The sequence below is a fragment of the Pantherophis guttatus genome, chromosome 1 (assembly GCF_059756535.1).
Source record: "Pantherophis guttatus breed Tessera chromosome 1, ASM5975653v1, whole genome shotgun sequence".
NCBI classification, from domain to species: Eukaryota; Metazoa; Chordata; class Lepidosauria; order Squamata; family Colubridae; genus Pantherophis; species Pantherophis guttatus.
This window is the reverse complement of record NC_142063.1, coordinates 206,844,509-206,866,409: the sequence shown is the minus strand read 5'-3', so window position 1 is coordinate 206,866,409 and position 21,901 is coordinate 206,844,509. Positions and strand designations below refer to the sequence as shown.

Here is a 21,901-nt window from a genome sequence, read left to right as displayed (position 1 = left end):
AAAGTAATACCAATTCTCCCTTTTTTGAGAGAGTGAGAATAGGGACTGAAGTGGTCTAAAAACTTTGGCTCCCTGTTAATATCAATTAAAGTTTATCTCTTGCTGACACTTGGAAGATTCGTATAAATACAAATTGAATAAACAAATACAATATAATTACAACTATTGCTTAACACATTGTAAGCCACCCTGAGTCTCTGGAGAAGGGCGGCATATAAATTAAAGCAAAAACAAAAAACAAAAAAACAAACCCAACTTGAATGAATGAAGCCTTCTAGAACAAGACAGATCATCCTTCTTCAGCCTAATTATCTTATTAATAGATAATATACAGTAGTATAGCAGCTGATACTTCTGGGCTAGGCATGGAGTAAACAAATTGTTAGCAAGTCAGGACTGCAGAGCCCAATAATTCACAGGCAGCAGAAAAACAGAGTCAAATGCCATACTAGGGTCCATATAAAGAGGTCAAATAAAGTTGAGGCATCAAACAGAGTCTATTATCCAAAAGACAAGAACCAAAGTCAGGATGGAGGTCAAGTGTCAGGGGTTGAATTAATTAAGTAAGTCAGAAACAAGGTATAGTAACATTATTTCCAGCCTTGTCTATTACAAACTAAAAGCTTGTAAAACCAGAACTCATAAAACTCCACCCAGGCTCCCATTGTTAGCCATTAGGCTATTCAAAAGGAGTAAGTCAAACTCTACAACTGAGGAAGCTTCATTGACAAGTAGACCAATTCATTAGTCACATCTGTACCTCTGTGTCTGAATTCTCAATCTCCTCTGTTCTCTACAATCTGGTCTTTTCTGCCAATTTGGGTGAGGACATTTTGTTGAAGTCACTATGACATGATATATGCAATAATGTGAATTACATAATTGGCATCAATTGCATTATGACATGAATGACATCCACTCTGGCACATGATGTCACTGCTTGTCAAATGTCTATAATAAAAGGTCCTCTATTTTATGAGATTCTAAAATGGGATTTATGCCACCCCTTGTCCTGGTCTTTGGTTCAGAGAGTGCACATGGTATGGCTAGAAGTGCAAGTTCACCTTCAGAGGAGGACTCATCCTGAGAAGACATGCCTTCAAATAAAACACAGAATTTCCCTTCTTGTTTGTTTTGACTTGATGATCCTTAAACTATTTTGATTGTTTCAGGTATGTGATTTATGTTTTATATGATATTCTTGACTGTAGAGAGCCCATGGGACTTTTTAAAATTAATAATACAAATGGCACAAATTTATTAATACATAAAATAGATAAATTAATAACACATAATGTCTTAATACATAGTTTCTCTCTTTTGATGCTGTCGAATTGGGATATTTTGTTAATTTTATTCTAAAATATTCTTGTAATAGCTCACCTTAAACTATTATAAGATGAGATGAGGTACACAGAATTTTGCAAATAATTACTAAATTGCTGAAACCTGGAATTAAAGCTGAGTGAAATGGAGTGGATTTGAAAACAGATAAACAAGAAGGCTGGAAATAATTTGGAAAAATGGCTTCAGAGCATTGGGAACACAAATAAAACACTTCTTTGCAACTCTTTAAAGCTGCTGTATCTTTTACACAATCACTAAGTCATTCTCTGCAGCCATCACATAACCCCAGAAAAAGATATGGATGGTTTAAAAACTGGCAAGTAGATGCTATATTTGCACCCCTCATTTTGGAGTGGAATTTGAAGTGTTGAACAGTCCTAGTATCCAATGGAAAGTGTAAAGAATAAAAGTCTACCTTATTTAAATGTTGCTTTATTGTAGAATTGTCTCGCTCTAGAACATTTCTCATTTCTTGGCTTGCCAGGTACATGATGTTTGCTGTAGAAATAAGACACACAGGAAAGCACATCAGAAAACAGAACTTATACAGGAAGCTATGTTCAGCTACAGTCTTCAAATTTTGACAGTTTTAGGGATTATTCTCCATGGTTCCCAAAAATGTCTCCCAGTTGGTAGTTAATCCATTACTGTCTCCCTCTCTCCCTCCCTCCCTCCCTCTCTCCCTCTGTCTATCTATCTTGTGGTGCAGTCATTAGAATGCAGTATTGCAGGCTAATTCTGCCGATTGCCAGGAGTTTGATTCTCACCAGCTCAAGGTTGACTCAGCCTTCCATTCTTCCGAGGTCAGTAAAATGAGGACCCAGATTGTTGGGGGCAATATGCTGATTCTGTAAATTGCTTAGAGTGGGCTGTAAAACACTGTGAAGTGGTATATAAGTCTAAGTGCTATATCTGTCTGTCTGTCTGTCTGTCTGTCTGTCTGTCTGTCTGTCTGTCTGTCTGTCTATCTATCTATCTATCTATCTATCTATCTATCTATCTATCTATCTATCTACCTACCTACCTACCTACCTACCTACCTACCTACCTACCTACCTACCTATCTACAGTATCTATCTATCTATCTATCTTCCAATTTATATAGCCACCTGTCTATCAGAAGGAACTTTGGATGGTAAACAAAATAAGAACACAGTACAATAAAATTACCATTTAAAACTATAAACAGAAGGTATGAGACATGAAAGGCCCCGATAATTAGGCTGACTAGTTTCAATTTTACTCCTAAATTTGTCTTTAAAACATTTTTACATTTTAAAAACATTTTAATATTGTCTTTTTAATTTTTTTTAAAAATGAACTATTTTGATAGACAATAGACATGTAATTCTTAATTAAAACATTTATGAAAAGAGTTAATTACACAAAATTACATGAATTTACATAGAAGAGTTCTAATGGACGCTTCCCCGAACAGCCTTTTGCTTGAAAGAAATAATGAGTGGAAGATTGTAAAGCAGAGGCATGGATTTCTCTCCAGAGGCCGAGAAAAAGGAAATAACAATTGGACTGCTCCTTACTAGTGACCTCAAAACATTAAATGGGGCAAATTCCTGTAGCACTTTAAGGAAGCAGAAGCAAATGACATTGAGGTAGAAGAGAGGGCAGAGTTGGATTTCAAAATACTTGATAACTTTCCATCTGACTAGATATCAACGCACTTGCCAGCTCAATTTAAAATTCTAGATTCAAGATTTAAAGCCAAATTGTTTGACAATTCACCATACAACCAAGTATTTGGAACGATCCAGGCTATTCTCTAAAGCACTTGAGGGCAGGACAAGAAGCAATGGATGGAAACTAATCAAGGAGAGAAGCAACCTAGAACGAAGGAGAAATTTCCTGACAGAACAATTAATCAGTGGAACAACTTGCTTCCAGAAGTTGTAAATGCTCCCAAAACTGGAAGTTTTTAAGAAGAGATTGGACAACCATTTGCCTGAAATTGGTATAGAGTTTCCTGCCTGAGCAGGGGGTTGGACTAGAAGACCTCCATGGTCCCTTCCAACTTTGTTATTCTGTTCTGTCCCATTCATCCCAATCATCTGGCTTGCACAGATTAGATTCCAGTGGCTCTTGCTCCATAGTAAATCTGTATGGGATTAGTACATATATACTGAACAGGAATATTTTTTATTTATTTATTTTATTTTTATTTATTTTTATATGCTGCCCTTCTCCGGAGACTCAGGGTGGCTTACAATGCGTTAAGCAATAGCCTTCATACTTTTGTATATTTTATACAAAGTCAGTTTATTGCCCCCACAAACCGGGTCCTCATTTTACCCACCTTAGAAAGGACGGAAGGCTGAGTCGACTTTGAGCCTGGTGAGATTTGAACTCGCAGTAATTGCAGGCAGCTGGATGTTAAATGCTGCCTTAGTAGGAGGCATTAGCCTCCTACGCCACTATGCAGGAGTGAGACATAATTGCCTAGAATTACTGATTTTTCCCAGAACTGTGAGAGTTTAAAAACTTCAGAGGGCAAAGTTGATTATTTTCTGCACTGTACTTCTTTTATTCTACCCCAGGAGTTTGTTCCAAAGGAAGGTTGGTAGAAGTGTAAAGAAGTTTTGGATCCAGGAGTCTAATGTTAATGGTAAATTTCTAGTCGTCAAACTTTCTACCAAAGGAATCAGGCCTCCATGGTGATTATCAGGCCTCCATCAACACAGCTCTTCATCAATGGAACAGTTCCTCCATTCTATTTATGTATATATTACATTTGTAATCTGCTTTCTATCAATAAATCCAGCCTGTGGTAGCTAGCTAATAATACAAAATAAAACATTCTTTTAAAACTACAAAGCACAGTATAAAACCCATAATTGTGGACAATATTAAAATTATAGTGAAAGAAGCTTCAAAAACTTGAAATCTAAAAACTGTACATACAAACAAAGGACCCCAAAGAATAAAGGCAGAAGTCCCACAGTTTAAGACTATTTCCTTTTTTCCCCGTTAACATTTTTATTGAATTATAAAATAAAATAGGATACAAAATACAAAAGAAAATAGGAAAAGGAAACAGTAAAGGAAACAAAAGAGAGAGACCAGAAATCAGAAGGTATTTCTTTATTTCTAGGTCAGCTCTAACGCACTTAGGTGAAGAGAAAGTTGCATTTTATAATCCTATGAATGACCCCTCTTTTTGATGTGGAGGGTGAGATGGTGCCTCTCCCCCCTTTCTCCTTTTCCCGATCAGGGATGATTAAGCATTGGTGTCCTTTTAGTCATGTCCCTTTGCTAAACAGAGGCTGCTAACTGTGCCCAAAACACGCTTGATTTATTTATGACGGAGCAGCCCTGAAGGAACTCAGAATCAAGGACCAAGAAGAGAAAAGAGGGCTTTATATCACGGGTAGCTCTTTAACCTAACATGTCACAACCAGTGCTTAACATTTTCACCAGCTAAATTAATAGTACCCTCTTTACAGAGCTTAATGATCAAAATCAATCAAGCTCCTTTCAGTCTTTAGAACTATTTGACATTGATTCAATCAGCCACCAATTGCCAGACAGAAATACCTGCACATAACAGCGCTGAAGTTCAAATCCATTGTTATAGTCGTCTTATGGTGTGGAAACAAAACGATGCAGGACTAAACAAAAGACGAACTGTGCTTTGAAACAATAATCTGCAACAGTCTTAGTGCCATTGGGCTTTGTTTAATTAACTCCCTCCATCTCAAGGAACATTTGGAGAATATCAAGGAGCAGTAAAATGCTTCATATTTTACTTTCTTTAACGTGCCTCTACAATAAGGGATGGAACCTCTGACTATTAAGACATCACTGAACTACAGGTCACTTCATTGCTCGCTATTGGAAGTCCTGGTGGGAGTTGTAGCTTAACAAGATATGGTGGACATATGTTCTCTAGTCCCGCTTAGAAGCAAATGCAGTAATGGAATGGTTTTTCTCTCTTTCTTCAACTCACATTATTGTTCAAAAGGCAAACAAAGCATCTATTATATGTCAATTCATTTCCTCAAGGATTGCAACCTACAAAAGAAAAGTTAAAGTTTGCCAACAGATATTTTTCTGTATGCATACATTGGTGCAAACATTTCCTTTCCTCTGGGAAAATGGTATAAACCTCATTCCATCTGCAGCAAGATTCATCCATCAGTTTAATCTATAATCCGAACCATCTTGCACAGCCCACTGTTATCTTGGATACAGTGAGTACAAGTTATCCCTGGAAGCTCTTAAGTTTTTGTTTTATTACTGCAAACTCCAAATGCCAACTGGTTGATGGCTTTAGTAAAACACATATATGTTAGCATATAAATTTCACTTAAAAACTTGCATTAGAAGTCGAATGGTCGTAATATGCTTGCGGCCATGTACACTGAAAGTTAGAAACCTCTTGAGTTAACTAAAAACAAATAAACAAATGTTGTCAAACTAATTTAGGAATATAGGAAAGCCCAGCGTAACAGCCTTAACAAGTTTAATATAAAGATGGATATAAACTCTGAATTAGGGAATTAAAAATAAAGTAAGCTTAACACCACTTTCCATATTAACTTTTGCTCCACACAAAGCACCACAATGTTGAAGGCAGAACTGTAAATGAAGAAAAAAAAAACAACAAGCCATAGCCAATTGTTAAATAAGCAACTGCAACTTCCTGTGACAAAAAAAAAATGTTATTTATTTCTTTATACAATTTAATATGATCACATGGCAATGTGAAGAACATAAATGATTAAAAACCAAACAATAATAGAACAATCAGATAATAATAATCCATACAACCAAGGTCCAGGATCAAGAAAAACAACCCAGTTTGCCAAAATTCCAACAAGAAGAGATTATAATAATGTTAGGCCACAGGAACAGAATAATCAGTAATCTGAAGTATGTATGTACTGTATATATATGTCTGTGTGTGCATGTGTGCACATATACATACAGAGAGAGTATGACTTTGTGTGTTAGCTCTGTAAAAAAATAATTACATACAGCTAAGCATCTTCTCCAACTAAGTGGATTACAAAGGTAGCACCATCTAGTTTCTTTTCTAATTCAACTCAGAGACATGCAGTTTGTATCTTAATTATCAAAATGTTCTGAAAAACCCTGGGATTCTACAAGAACTTTTTGAAAGGCTATGGTTAATCTATGAGGCCAAAGCAGATGAATAGGGAAAATATATCTTTGTATCATTGTTCTGTCCAGATGATTTTTGTTAAGTTATTGTAAACCACTTGTTATGATGTGGAAGAACAGATAAAAGTGGTGGATTCAATAAAAGCAAATTAAATTATGGTAGTCATATAACTGAGTTTCCCAGGAGAAAAATGTCCCGGCTACCCTGAGGAAAGTATGATGTATACTGCAATGAAGAAAAAAAAAAAGCAGACCTCAAAACTGAAGGCAAAAGGAAAAAAATGCCCTTCTCTTACCCTTTTCTGCCTTCTTCTGAAGTGGTGGAAGATATAAAAGCTAGAAGCAGGAAGAGGGTAGATTCAGTTGGGTAACATTTAACAAATGTTCAGGTGAATTAGCTTCAGATAAATTAACATGAGGAACTAAAGTATAGCTCACATCACTAGGAACTAGAACAGCAGGTAGCTTCAATAAGGATACATAATTTGGCTAATACAGCATGAGATTGCTTGAACAGAAGTTGGTCAGTCTTAACTACCTCATGACACAACTATACTTTCAACGTATGGTTTGGCTGAATTTGAAACAACTGGATTATTTGCTTTCTAGGCAACTTTCTTTTTCTTGTGGCAAGCTGTTGCTCGAGTGGTATCATTGGGTCTGTACAGGGTAGTACATAAACAGCTCTGGCTTTGAAGCGACAGATGGAAGAAATTGAACGTGGAAACTCTTTATAACACTGAAGAGAGGGGGAAACTGTATGCTTAAATCTTTCTGCATTCAGAAAACTAGTACGCGGGAAGGCTAGAATCCTTTCTGTCAACCTTGTTTTCCCCCAGTAGGGCTTTCTCATACCTCTACCTCTAAAAGATGCCATGGGAAACAATGAATATTTGTTGATTATCTCACCACCAGGTTGCTAGCTTTTCAAAGCAGTAATAATGCTACAGTCTCAATGGATAGGTCAGATTATGTAATGGTCTGTGGGAATGATGTTGGGAGAGAGGAGGAAGAGCAGTCCAGACCACCATCACACAAAGGTATCTCAGTCCACAGGATTGTGAGAAGCATCTCAGAAGGTACCATCCAAGTCCTTTGGCCTTTTAAAGTTTATTGCTTATCAAAGACGGTCAGTGCCTTATTGTATCTTGATGACTTAAGACAAGATGGGGATTCCTTTTTTTTTCACTGCTTTCCTACTAAATAGTAGGACATTTTAACCTACTTTTATTACAGCAAAAACAGCAATGATGGTAAATTGGGTCTTATTGAAACATTTCTTTCTCTGGTGCTTCAGCATTCTGAATAAGCTGTTATAACACTGATTTGTAGGGTGACTCTTAAAGCTAATTTGGGTGAATAAATTCTAACATCCTTCCTGAAGTGGTCATTAGGAAGAGAGCTCACTCTTGGAGTGATTGATCCAAGGTATGGGCCAGTCCATTGATGTTATGAACAAGTAGGTATCCAGTAAGTCTTTAAAAGGACAGAAAAGGAAGGACAAATTAATGCATGCTTCTTTCAGGATTAACATTTTGTTGGTGAGTCATTCTATCATTCCTTAGATTTACTACTGAGGAGCTCAGGAGCAGAACTTTGAAAACAGAAGCCTATTAATTCAAGCTTAATTTGTTGATTACAGAGGTGTTATACTATCAAAAGGATCACTTTTACAATATTATAGTCATTGTGGCAAAGAAATGATTTGATGACACATCAGTGGTCCAATACTCAAATACTCTAATACTACTCTAATACTCTAATACTACTCTTCCCCAATCAACAGCTTCATTGCTAGATGTGGGCAGATGTAGTAGATCCTACCTACTGCAACTTGTTTGGCAGTATGTTTTTTAAAAAGTCAATTTATTTTCAGTATCTTCTTCTCACCTCTCTTTCCTTTCCATCTCTTAATGTACCCTGCATGAGTCACTCCAAGTGAGCTCTCCTACAAATGACCACCTCAGGAAGGATGTTAAGAAACTCCCAAACTATGCTTCGTGTTTTTTGGAAGTTATGAGCAGTTTCACTATCAAAGCATTCAGGTTTCATGAGTAATATTTATGATGGAAATAAAACTGACAGCTTTTAATTTGTTTTTTGTTTTTTTAAAAAACACATAATTATGGAAGCCAAACTGCTTTCCTTTTCTCACTCAGAGCATCTGTGGACAAATCAAAGTTCTTACGAGCAATAAAGCAACTTGTTAAATTCCTACCCACCCACCTTTTCTTTCATTCATTTGGAAAGAAGGTAAGTTATAAATGAGGGTCACTCTGACAAATGACTAGGCCTGTCAACATAATAAATCCTTTAAAAGCCATTTGTTTCTTTTCACTAAATTAGCATGAGCATCCCATCCTTAAATAGGGGAAACTTCAGCTCATTTTCAAAAAGAGGAACAAAGCAGATATAGAGTACAAACCACAATTAAGGACTGCTTTAGGAAGGTAAGTCCTCAGACAACATTAAGCAAACATTTTAGTCAGGCATCACACAGGAAAACAAACAGTAGCAGAGGAAATGTGAAAGTCATTATTCCTTGGTCTACCTTCCTGGAAAGCAGGTGATAAAATATGTTTCCAGGGCTAAGGAAATGTTCTTTGAAAATATGTATTATGGAATATAATTTCTTACCTCAATTACAAATGGGCATTTAACATCTTTGCATGGGCCTAACCACGGAGACTCTACCAAGAGAGGGTAACTTTGTTTTCATTTAGGCAATCTAACGTATAGACCCTGGAAAAAGCCTTGGAGAAGATGACTATGATTGCTTATATATTTTCTCTCTAAGTTTAGGTGTGGCTTGGAAGAAAGATAAATAAGACTGTGCTGCAGTATTTTAAAACTGCGCACATTAACAACAGGATATTTACATGGAAAACAGACAGTATGACAAAATAACATAGATATTTCTGTACCTCCTTCTTTGACCTATAGAAAAGGTCCTTCTTTGACCTCCTAGTTTGACCTATAGAAGCACTGAGTTGGAATAGCATCTGCCAAGCAAACTCAAGAAATAGGTTAGAAACCTTGAAGTACAGGTTCAACACTATTAAGCCCAATTAATCAGCGATGGTCTGCCCTGAACCAGGTCAATCCAAATACAATTTGGCCTAGCATGATGGGCAAATGTGCATTAAAATATGCAGTGAAGATGTGGTAAGGCAGTTGAATGAGTGGCTATAAATGCAGGAAGTTATAATTTTGATCATATAACTGTGGGTGCATTGCAATGGCTGTAACTTCAAGGTTCAGTTGTAACTAGCACTTGTTCAGTGCCACCGTAACTTGGAATGGTCATTGAACGAGGATTACCGGTAATCTCTTGTATTATTTTGCTTGCAGTGAGATGCAGCCTGTAATTGGATTTAAAACCATGAACCTGGAATGGATCTTATAAAGCACTTGTAATTCAGGAAGAGATAAGGAAATGAAAATGTCACTAATCTGTGATTCTTAATATAGAATCATCAGAGTAGATCTGATAGAAATCAGCAGAAGGAATTTCAAATTAGAAAAATTGAGTTAAGGATCAGGTTATTTGCATTTCATAATATGGAATGTTTAATTAACTCTGGCTCCATGGTCCAGTTTCTCTCTGTGATGTTCTAATGTCTCCAAAATTATTTATCAATGCTTTCATAAAAATAAGCTTCTGTGATATGCAGAAAATTAACAGAAAGTTAAGATGATGCATGAGAGATCTGTACATAAATCCCACAGAGGAATATATTGGATTATGACTAATACTAACAGAAAAATCACTGGACAATTTTGCAGAGAGTTGAATTAATATGTGTACGAAAGAACAGATAGATTTCAAATTGTAAATTAAAAAAAAACATTTTTATTATCAATTTAACTAATCAATAATGGTAGCAATAATAATGCCATTGTATGATTATTCTTTTTACTTTATCTTTAAAAATATGATCAGAAATAGTATGTCAACTTAAAAATAGTAAGTTAATTGATTAATTAAATATTGCTTGGGTGCTCACTCTGGCTAAAACTAGAACTAGATATATTTTACACTCAGAATTGTTTCATTCTACCCAGCATCCGAAATAAATAATTCCAATTCATATCATTCAAACAGTATCTACATAAGATTGATGAATCACTCATTCAACTGCCTTACCACATCTTCACTGCATATTTTAATGCACATTTGCCCATCATGCTAGGCCAAATTGTATTTGGATTGACCTGGTTCAGGGCAGACCATCGCTGATTAATTGGGCTTAATAGTGTTGAACCTGTACTTCAAGGTTTTCTAACTTATTTCTCGAGTTTGCTTGGCAGATGCTATTCCAACTCAGTGCTTCTATAGGTCAAACTAGAAGAGAGGAACAGCTTTAATTTATGTACTGCAAATAAAGTAATAATTTATGTACATATAAACGAAAAGGGTTTCCCCCCTCTTCTCCAACTTTTTAATGATTGTGATGACTTCTACATATTTCTTCTTTCTATTTCATATATAATTTTCAATCTCTATGGTCATTTTTTTAATACTCAGTTTTCTATACCTAGTTAACTCACTTGTGCTCAGCCATGGAAAGCTTTTGTGAAAAATACAGTTGTGGCATTTATCATTCAATCTTTTCAGAAATCTTTTCATCCAGAGGACTTAAAATACCACACGTATATGGGTAGTCTTTGCTTAGCAATCTCAGTTGGGGCCAGCAATTCCATCACTAAGTGATGTGGTTACTAAGTGAAACATCACATGACCACAACAGGCTTATGACATCACTTCCGCTATAGTCATTAAGTAAATCATCAGGGGTAGTTAAGTGAGACATCACGTGGCAGTGACTTGCAATTTTACTGCCAATTTCTCCACTGATTCTGCTTGTCAGAAGCCGTAGAGAAGTGTTCAAATGACAATCATGTGACCGTGGAGTGCTGCCATGCATGGTTGTACAGTTACTTTCTCAATGCTGCCATAACTTTGAAGGGTTGTTAAACAGGGCTGTTGGCCTAACTGGGATCTGTACTGTTACACAATTCAACACAGTTATTGCATCTCCTTCCATTCTTCTAATATTAAGCATAATTTAGCTCAAAGCTATGTAACTACATCATGGAGAAAAATCTATCCAGGTGATCACCAAGAATCAACAATGACATGAGGACACATTATCAATCCAAAAATATAATTACAAGCCCTGACTCCTGTCTAAATAGAGGACACTTATTTATTTAATTTCGATAGCCATTCATTTGAAGTGGTTCTGGGAGGCTAACAACCGTAAAATTAAATTAAAAATAATTACAATATAGTACAACAATAAATATGTAAGGCAGCTGAGGAAAAACCCCATCATTGACACCCCATCATGTCAATATCAGCAGGAAATGGGACTCTTCACACACTCGGGGTCCCAAGTCTAGGCACAAAGCTTACCCTGGTGCCAGAAACAACTTTCTATGTGCAGTTTGCCTGCTCCATCCACGCATTCCATATAATGAATGAAAGGAATTTGATCAACTTTTGTATAACTTATTTGAAAGCATGACAAACATGTAGGTTGCATTCAAGCTTTCTAACCTCTCTAGTTCACCGAAACATTGATTCTCAGGCTCACTCATGGAAGTGAAAAGGGCAGGAGGGGAGGGGAGGGGAGGGGAGGAGAGGAAAGGAGAAAGAAAAGAAAAATATAAAGGTCTTAGTTTCTCCTTCCTGCTCATTATCCACTTATTCAGCCCCCTGACTGCCAACTATTAAATATGGTTTGTATCCAATTATGCTCATTTTGATATAAAATGGGAAGAATATAGTTTTCCATTTCATTTTTAATAACAATTTCAAATGCTGTTTTCCCAAGATAAGGACTCCCCTCCCCCCATCTCTTCCATCACTGCCAAATATTATAAAATAAACCATCTTTAGTACTCTTCTGGTCAGTAAACAGATTTTAAAAAAAACAAAAACCCAAGGAAATTCCTCCAGAGAAGCAACAGATTTAAGATTGCAAGGAAGGACTGCATGTAAGGAGGGGGTTTGGGGGGTTTACTGGCCTTATCTGTATCTTTGCTGTCATCCAGACGTTAACCTTTGACCCAGAAGCCTGCCTCTCTCAAAAAGGCTTGCAATGTTTGCCCATTATGTAATGTCTGTACTTTTGTGGAAATTTTACAGAAACAAACGGAGGAAGTTTGCCAGTCAAGCTAGTGTATAATAAATCCTGTGCGTTATAGATACAGACCTGTCTGCCCTCACCTTAAATCAGCTACTTACATACTCAATGGAAAATATTTTTCAGGCAGTAAGTTGTTAAAAGTAAAGGGGAAAAAAAAGTTCCCCGCTCCCCCCAAAAAACCCATATTGCATTCATAATATAACCTATAAAGAAAGCATATTTCACTCCCTCCCCCTTTTTTTGGGCAACCCTTCATTTGCTAGCAGTTTAATATGCTTAATACGTGGAAGAAGATGATTTCTGTTTGGGAGGTGGTTAAGCATCTTTATTTTTCAAAAGGGGAAAACCTTTGGGGAATAATAAAATGTAACAAAGTGGATGAACGTGTAAAACTATTCTGAGGTAGCCATTTCGTCGTCTTGTGTTTCTTTTTTATTTGTCTAACTAGCACCTTTGTGAGGACCTTAAGGATTGTGCTGTCACTGTTAAGAACAGTGTATGTCAGGGGTGTCAAACTCGATTTCATTGAGGGCTGCATCAGGGTTGTGTTTGACTTCAGGGGCCAGGGTGGGCTTGGTCAGCTCGACGTGATTCATGATGGGGTGCCTCTGGTGGCTCGAGCGCTCTGCCAGCAAAAACGGGCTCCCAAACTCCATTTTCAGCTGCAACGGCCTCCTGCAACCCTCTGCCAGTGAAAACAGAGCTCCATTTTCGCTGGCAGAGGCACTGTGGGCCGGTCCTTCGCTGTTTACAGGGCCAGATCTAAGCACCCCTGTGTAAAATAACACTTTACACTGTTATACAAGCTGTATACTCACTACTTTACATTGTATCCAAGTGTCATTTCTTCAGTGTTGTCATATGAGAAGATATACTTAAATATTTACAAAATGTGACGGGGTGTACTCACTTCTCTGACATACTGTATATCTAGTTTCAACAAATGCACATGTGCATGCAGACACACACATACAACCACATATATATAATTTCTTATTTCAATGTATACCTATTTTTATACCCATAAGGCTCTCAAAATAATTAAACATATAAAGCTAAAAGAAAAAGGGTTAAAATAGTCTTAGCTTATTTCCTGAAAGCAGAGAAGCAGCTAAACATGACTTCTGAGAGGGTATGCCCAATTATTTGAGAGCAAGGTAGCAGAATCCCTATTTTAATATCCCCAATCTATTGTAATATCAATGCTGATTTCTACATATTGCACATATAATGTAATAGGTCAGTGGCCCCCCAATCTTTTGAGCACCAGGGACCAGTTCTACGGAGAGAGGTTTTTCTGTGGATTAGAGGGGCTGTGGTTTCACAGGCTGCCTGCATCCTCCAGATGGGGCTTCACTTGTTTGCGCAGCCCAGTTTCTGGCATGCTGCGGATTGGTGCTGGTCCACAGACCGGGGGTTGGGGACCTCTGTAATAGGGCAACATTAGAGAACAGTATCTGCCCAATAGGTTTTGAAAATGCAATATTTGAATAAAGAATATGACTAGGCAAAAAAAAAAAAAAAAAAATCCTAAGAAAATTCTAATAAGCTATGTTGTTATTGAGACAGCTTACTTATTTAGTATTTAGCTGATTTATTTATTAATATTTAGTCCTCTATTCATAAGTCCACACAGAACCATTTTAAGGTCTTTTAGCTAAACACTGAATGGTATAATGTTGACCACCATGCTTTCTTTCTTGATTGCTGAAACTTCCTATGTACTTTGAAGCTTATGTTTTATTCTGCTGAAATTCTCCCATTAACAACAACATAACCAAGACTTTGCTTGAGGCCACACTCCTTCTAAATGGTGTTTTACTTTTTGAGTTTGATGGAAGGCGGGCTAGGCTCTTAGTCTTGTTATAATTAGATTTTCTAAATCTCATTTCCTTTTTAGAGGAGAGAAAACATATTGTTGTGAGTAAGGTCCGGACGTGGTAATGAGTCCCTGGCAGGTTAGTTTGTGCTAGGAAACACATCATTTTAAAGGAAACGTTTACCTTCTCTTCTCATCATGGATTTTATTGCAATTACAGCAATGAGACAGAAACTAATGCCAAAGGTAACACATACACACACATACACTTTTAATGAGTTAGTTAACACAAACCTCCTGGAGAGGAGGAATAAATTCATTTGCTGAACATTTCTGAACTATACCTAATGGGTTATTGAAGGGCAAATGGATATAATGTTTGTTCCAATTTTATTTCACTGCACACTCACAGGTTGGTAAAGCCAAGTTAAAATAGCCACGATTGCTGACCAAGATATAGTCAGTTACTGCTAATCTAAAGCAGATGGTACAGGACATGCCACTTCCTAGATTACTTACCTATACAGGAAGCCTAGGAGTTTGTTACTATATACAACCCCTTTACTCTCACAGTCTTAATGTTTGTGGGCATTTCCTTTCAACTCAGCCAACCACAATGATTCATTTCCAAGGAAGGCGACTCATTGAAATCAACGAATATTTAATTTTATTTAAAGGCTGCTAGTAAAGTGCAGCCAAATAAAACCAGTCATTCCCAAAAGGGTTTAATTACATAAAAAAATGGGAAGTTGCCAGAGGACCAAATCCCCAAGAGCTCATTCTCTGATCATTGCATGATCAATGTTTTCTGTGCTTCCTTCCAGACAGGAGTCTGGCAATGGCCCATTTAGCTGTGAAAAAACAAACATGACAGACCCACCATACTAAGTTTCAAAATTATAATCCTTACAAAACTGATACCATATTGTCCAAAGGAATGAGGTATGGAATGCAAGATGGAAAGCCTCCCACTCTTTCACCTATTAAAGATGAAATGGGACAAACCTGTTTGCCTCCATTATGTTGCCAATATTTCTCGTCCATGGTTTTATCCATGCAGACCTTGCTGCTCAGAATCTCAATTCTGTAGTTGACTAAACTGATACATACAATTAGATATATCGTTCACTAAAATGTTGGGGATTTCTATCTGGCTAAAGAACCTATTTGTAATGAATTCTTTGAAGAATTCTTCAGAAAGCACTGAGATGAATAGCAAAATAACAGAGCTGGAAGTGACCTTGGAGATCTTCTAGTCCAACTCCCTGTTCAAGCAGGAGACACTTTACCAATCTGGACAAATGGCTGTCCAATAACTTCTTTAAAACTTCCAGTGATAGATCACCTACAATTTTTGGAGATAAGTCGTTCCAGTAATTAATTGTGTTCATTGACAGGAAACTTCTCCCTAGTTCTAGGTTAGATCTCTCCTTGTTAAATTTCCATTTGTCAAAGATGCAAAACAGTCGTAGTTACATCATACAATCGGTGGGAATGGGATTTCCCATTTTTTTCTGGTGTTTTCTTTTGAAGGAGATGGTTACAGTTAAGCATTATTTTAAGGCTTACCACTCAATTATCATATCTTTCCACTTCAAAATAGTGGGAACAGCACCAAATATTTTCAGGAAGTGCACCTCTGAAATATAGCAGAGGAAGGATTGGCTCTAAAATTATAAAAAAAGGGGCAAAAAGGTTTAAGATTTTAAAACAGAATGGGACAACAAGCACTATTAAGGAAACATGGAATACATCTAAAAAAAAACTGTTTGGAGATGTTTGTTTGTTTTTGTAAATGTTCTGAGTTGCACTTCTGATTAATTTCCTGTTGATGATGGAAGGCCCCGATTCAGAAGATATTTTTAATCAGCAGAATTGAGAAAGAGATGCTTTTCGGCAATGCCATTCTACTTTTTTCTAAACCTAGCCATTACTCCCTCTTAACTTGTCCTATAAGGACATGGGAGCCTTGGCAACACACACACACACACTCCCTCTTTCCCCAAAAATAAGACATCCCCTGATAATAAGCCCAATCGGGCTTTTGAGCTCATGGCAATAAGGCCAAGTGCTTTTTTTGTTGGGGGGAAAAGGCATTTTTACTTTGGCTTTTGCCATATTGCTAGAAACCCAAGAGCCAAATTTACCATTACCACTCAAACCCCTGCTGGGTGAAATCCAGCAGGTTCTGACAGGTTCTGGAGAACCAGTAGCAGAAATTTTGAGTAGTTCGGAGAACCGGCAAATACTATCTCTGGCTGGCCCCAGAATGGGGTGGGAATGGAGATTTTGCAATATCCTTCCCCCAGGAGTGGGGAGGGAATGGGGATTTTGCAGTATCCTTCCCCTGCCACACCCACCAAGCCACACCATACCCACCAAGCCACACCATGCCCACCAAGCCACGCCCACAGAACCGGTAGTAAAAAAAATTGGATTTCACCACTGACTCAAACTTTTAAAATATTTTCCCCAAATTGTTACTGAATACATTAATTTTTTTTTTTTAATGATAGAATAATTTAGAAGAAAGAGCAAGCCTCATGTGCTGGTCCTACTCACCAATACAATCCATGTTAAGCATGTCCACCACTGTCGTTACTGCAGTTTCATCATTCAGTGCAAAGGGGACCAAGAAGCTTTTGACTCTTTCTGGTAAAAGGGTGAACAAATATATAGGTATGTATAAAATATAACGGAGATGACAGAACAGGGGAGTCAGGAGCTTGCCATGTGGGGATTGTGCCATGCGTTCTATCGTAGGGAAGAGCAGGATGCTGCGGAGAATCTGAAAAGGCAGAAAAATAAAAAAGACTTGAACATAGTATGGGAGAGAAAACTTTACATGCAATACAAAATATGGACAACTGGAGTAGTTCTCCTTTTTCTACCCAGCATAATTCCGCTAAAATTAGCTGATATGTACAGTATGAATCCTATGACCTCTATCCTTAGAACTGTATCCTTAATTGGGAGAAAACGCCACTGAATTCAGTAGGATTTTTATCTTAGTAGAAGTGGACAAAGCTAATCAACCTCTGGCTCCTCACTGGCTGGTAACAAAGGATGTAATTTTGAATATGGTACACTCTTAAGATTCAATGGATCAATTTTTTTTTAGATTTTTTGGGTCAAACCATTCTTTAAAAAGGAATTTGCTATCCTATTCTTCAGAGAAAAATGAAATGTGTACACATCATTTCTATTATTAAAATGCAGTACAACGCTATATATACATTCTCCAATGTAATGTCTAATTTTTTTAAAAAAAAAAGCTTTAGTGCAAAAGTCTATTTATGCTATGCCTTCTTTTGCATCAGTACAGATTATGGTGCAGTCAGTCTGACATACACAAATGTGCAGATATGTCTGCAGAAATAAGGACATGTCTATTCTATTGAACAATTTCTTTCCTGTCTCTGACCTAATAACTCAGATCTCAAATTCTGGTCCTTTAATTGCTCATTTACAGAAGAAGCCTGCAAAATGTTTTCTTTTTTTAAAGTAGTATTTTCAATAAGCTTTCCATTAAGGACTTGTATCTCAAAATGGGAACATAAGGAAAACGTTGCTAGGATTCCTGCCAATTCCACTGGTAGGCAAAAACTTCCAAATTATTTAGAAGGAAATGAAAAATAGTACCACTTCCATTATTGTTCAACTTTCTGAGAGGCCAAGGCTGTGGGAGAATACCTCATCTAATATAATTACTTAAGAGCCAAATTACATAGGTTTCTCTAAAGATGATTGCGCACAGGATGTTCAACTGATGGCTTGGGTTAGATTTTATGCCTCATAGGTCCACACATTAGTTCATGAAAATTAATCAGCTCTTTTTTTGTTATATTTATACAATGTTCTAATTATAGACTGGTTTAATCTACGTCTTATATATGCTTTCTCTTGGGATTAAGCGAAAAATTATGGCTGGAATCTAAGGACATGTACCTATGTTCAAATTGTTATGAAAAGGAAGAAATCTGGATCCGTTCCAGTCGGGCTTCAGGCCCGGGTACAGCACGGAAACGGCATTGGTCGCGTTGGTTGATGATCTCTGGAGGGCTCGGGACAGGGGGTGCTCCTCTGTCCTGGTCCTGTTAGATCTCTCAGCGGCTTTTGATACCATCGACCATGGTATCATGCTGCACCGGTTGGAAGAGTTGGGGGTGGGAGGCACTGTGTTGCGGTGGTTCTCCTCCTTTCTCTCTGACCGGTCGCAGTCTGTGTTGACAGGGGGACAGAGGTCGACCCCGAGGCCCCTCATATGTGGGGTGCCGCAAGGGTCGGTCCTCTCGCCTCTCCTGTTCAACATTTATGTGAAGCCGCTGGGCGAGATCATCCGTGGTTTCGGGGTGGAGTACCATCAGTACGCTGACGACACCCAGCTGTACATCTCCACCCCGGATCACCCCAACGATGCCCTTGAAGTGATGTCCCGGTGCCTGGAGGCCGTACGGATCTGGATGGGGAGGAACAGGCTCAGGCTCAACCCATCCAAGACTGAGTGGCTGTGGTTTCCGACGTCCCGATATAGTCAGTTGACGCCATCACTGACTATTGGGGGCGAATCATTGGCCCCCACGGAGAGGGCTCGCAACTTGGGCGTCCTCCTGGACTCACGGCTGTCTTTAGAAGAGCACTTGACGGCCGTGACCGGGAGGATTTTTCATCAGGTTCGCCTGATTCGCCAGTTGCGTCCCTTTCTGGATCGGGACTCTTTACGCACGGTCACTCATGCCCTTGTCACCTCCCGCCTGGACTATTGCAACGCTCTCTACATGGGGCTCCCCTTGAGGAGCACCCGGAGGCTCCAACTGGCGCAGAGTGCGGCCGCGCGGGTGGTAATGGGAGCGACATGGCGTTCCCATGTAACACCTCTCCTGCGCGAGCTGCACTGGCTCCCGGTGGTCTTCCGGGTGCGCTTCAAGGTTTTGGTTACCACCTTTAAAGCGCTCCATGGCTTAGGACCCGGGTACTTGCGGGACCGCCTACTACCACCAATAGCCTCCCACCGACCGGTACGCTCCCATAGAGAGGGGCTCCTCCGGGTGCCGTCAGCCAAACAATGCTGACTGGCGGCCCCCAGGGGGAGAGCCTTCTCTGTGGGGGCACCTACTATCTGGAACGAGCTCCCCCCAGAGATACGGAGGATCCCGGATCTGCGCACCTTCCGCCGCGCCTTAAAGACCTTACTATTTCACCAGGCCGGCCTGGCCTAATTTTCCCCCTCTTTTATAAAAGATTTTTAAAATTTTAAATATTTTTTAGTATTTATATATTCAATTTTAAATTGGTTTTAAAAGTTTGGGGTTTTAAATTTGTCGGGGCCAAAATTATTTAATTTGATTTTATTCTATCTTTTAAATTTTGTATTGTATGTGTTTTTATTGTTTGGCTGTGCACCGCCCTGAGTCCTTCGGGAGTAGGGCGGTATAGAAATCTAATAAATAAATAAATAAATAAATAAATAAATCAAAATAGGACTCTGGTCTCCAAACATGCCTGCTAAGTATCAGATTGGGAAAGGATGGTCTAGACCAGGGCTGTTAAATTCGCGGACTGCAGGCCGGATGCATCATGCACTGGCCACGCCCATGCCCAGTTTAACGAAGAGGAAAAAAGTCGTGATATGTCACACGACGACGCTGTGATGACGCGAGTTTGATGCCCCTGGTCTAGACCATAAATATTGCTATTCATTAAGGAAATGATGTTCAGAATGTTGTTTTCACTTACAAAATCATGGACCTTATCACTCAGTCTATGGTCCCTTAGGAAAAATGTGATTTATGCCAGAAAGTTACCTACAATAATCTAGTTTCCTTCCCCATTCTCCAAGGTGATTTTTCTCCATGTGGATCAGCAATAGGAGACTTTAAATCATAGGGTTTAAGTCAAATGTGAAGAAATCTGCTCCACATTTTCTTGGCTTCAACACTTAGAATATTTCATGGTGTGCATGTATCTTTCATCTCAAGAATTTTAAGGCAATTTATGGGACTGATGATGTAAGTTTAAAAAAATGGAATTCAGACCTTAATGATAGAGGAATAAATGAAACATATTGGAAAAAGCTGGTAAGATTTATATGTACCTAAAGCTACATGAGATATTGTGGTAATAGTGTATATATTCATATCCAAGATATGACTTTTATCAGTGTGAAAATTCATGTCTTTTTGTAAACTAAACCTAATCTCAGGATAGATTTTTTTTGGAGAAATGTTTATAATTTTAAGATATTGCACAGAAAATTATTCTTATTTTGCCTGTCCTCTTAAAGGGAAAGCTGATAGGCAATACCAAGGATAAGTATGTTGAATTGTATTTCCAAATTCTAGCATTTTCAAAAAAAACCTATAGAATAATATCTGAAGACTTTCTTTTGAGAATCCAGATATTATAGAAATACACCTTGCCTAGCAATAGCAATAGCAATTAGACGTATATACCGCTTCATAGTGCTTTACAGCCCTCTCTAAGTGGTTTACAGAGTCAGCATATTGCCCCCAACAATTTGGGTTCTCATTTTACCCACCTAGGAAGGATGGAAGCAGTGGTGGGTTGCTCCCGGTTCTGTCCGGTCCTTGCGAACCGGTAATAAAAGCGGTGGGAGGCTCCGCCCACCCACCTGGAGGTCATAATTGACAATCTGTGCTCCTGTTGTGAACCGGTAGTAAAGGTAAGTGGAACCCATCCCTGGATGGAAGGCTGAGTCAATCTTGAGCCTGGTGAGATTTGAACTGCCAAATTGCTGGCAGCCAGCAGTCAGCAGTACTAGCTTGCAGGACTGCACTTTAACCACTGTGCCACCATGGCCTAAATTTATTTCTTTATTTTTCTCATTTTTGAACTGCCCAACTCCCCCAGAGATTTCACAGTGCCTTGAAATATTGCAATAAAGGACTGATCCTACTTAGCCCAACCCTGTCTGTATCACCAACTAATGCTACATTAGTTTGAGATTCCTATCTGAATATCTGTTAGTGAGAAAAGTTATACTCATTTAGAATATCATTCAACAGGGAATATGTCAATTTGTACATAATTGGAATCCATCTGAAAATACGGTAAGAAGAATCCTGGAACTATTGTTATTGTGCAATGAGCTGCTTTGAAGACAATCATTCAGGATATATATTACCCTGTCATATATAATAAAAAACTTTTCTTTTTTTATAAGAAATCTAAGATTAGGGTCAAAATGGCCTCAGGAGTTTCCAATGATCTAATGAGGAGGATTTTCTGACAGGAATTCAGAATGATGTTCCAAAACTCCTGTTCTTTTGAATATTGCTTGAATATTTCCACCAAAGTTAAATGTATAGAGCAAACTGAGCATTTATCTTCCAACAAACTGGACTAGAGGTTGATTGAATGTTTAAACTGAGGTCTTGCAAGAGGAACATATCACTTACTGAGAAGAGTTTATTGTACTTCC

General features: G+C 38.2%; 1 protein-coding gene and 1 long non-coding RNA gene across 3 annotated transcripts in view; one reads left to right on the top strand and one right to left on the bottom strand.

The window, feature by feature from the left end:
• Positions 1–21,901, bottom strand: part of LDAH (lipid droplet associated hydrolase) — a 93,401-nt gene that overhangs the window by 11,575 nt on the left and 59,925 nt on the right. For both annotated transcript variants that reach the window (XM_034432188.3, XM_034432189.3), the window contains exons 5-6: positions 17,023–17,248; positions 1,763–1,845 (exon numbers count right to left, since the gene is read on the bottom strand). In XM_034432188.3, coding sequence (XP_034288079.2) covers positions 1,763–1,845; positions 17,023–17,248 — 309 coding nt within the window. The remainder of the gene's footprint in view (positions 1–1,762; positions 1,846–17,022; positions 17,249–21,901) is intronic.
• On the top strand, positions 1,101–4,170 carry LOC132711127 (uncharacterized). Its single transcript, XR_009621952.1, has 3 exons — positions 1,101–1,172; positions 2,057–2,150; positions 3,900–4,170. It is a non-coding gene; the product is annotated as an uncharacterized LOC132711127 (long non-coding RNA).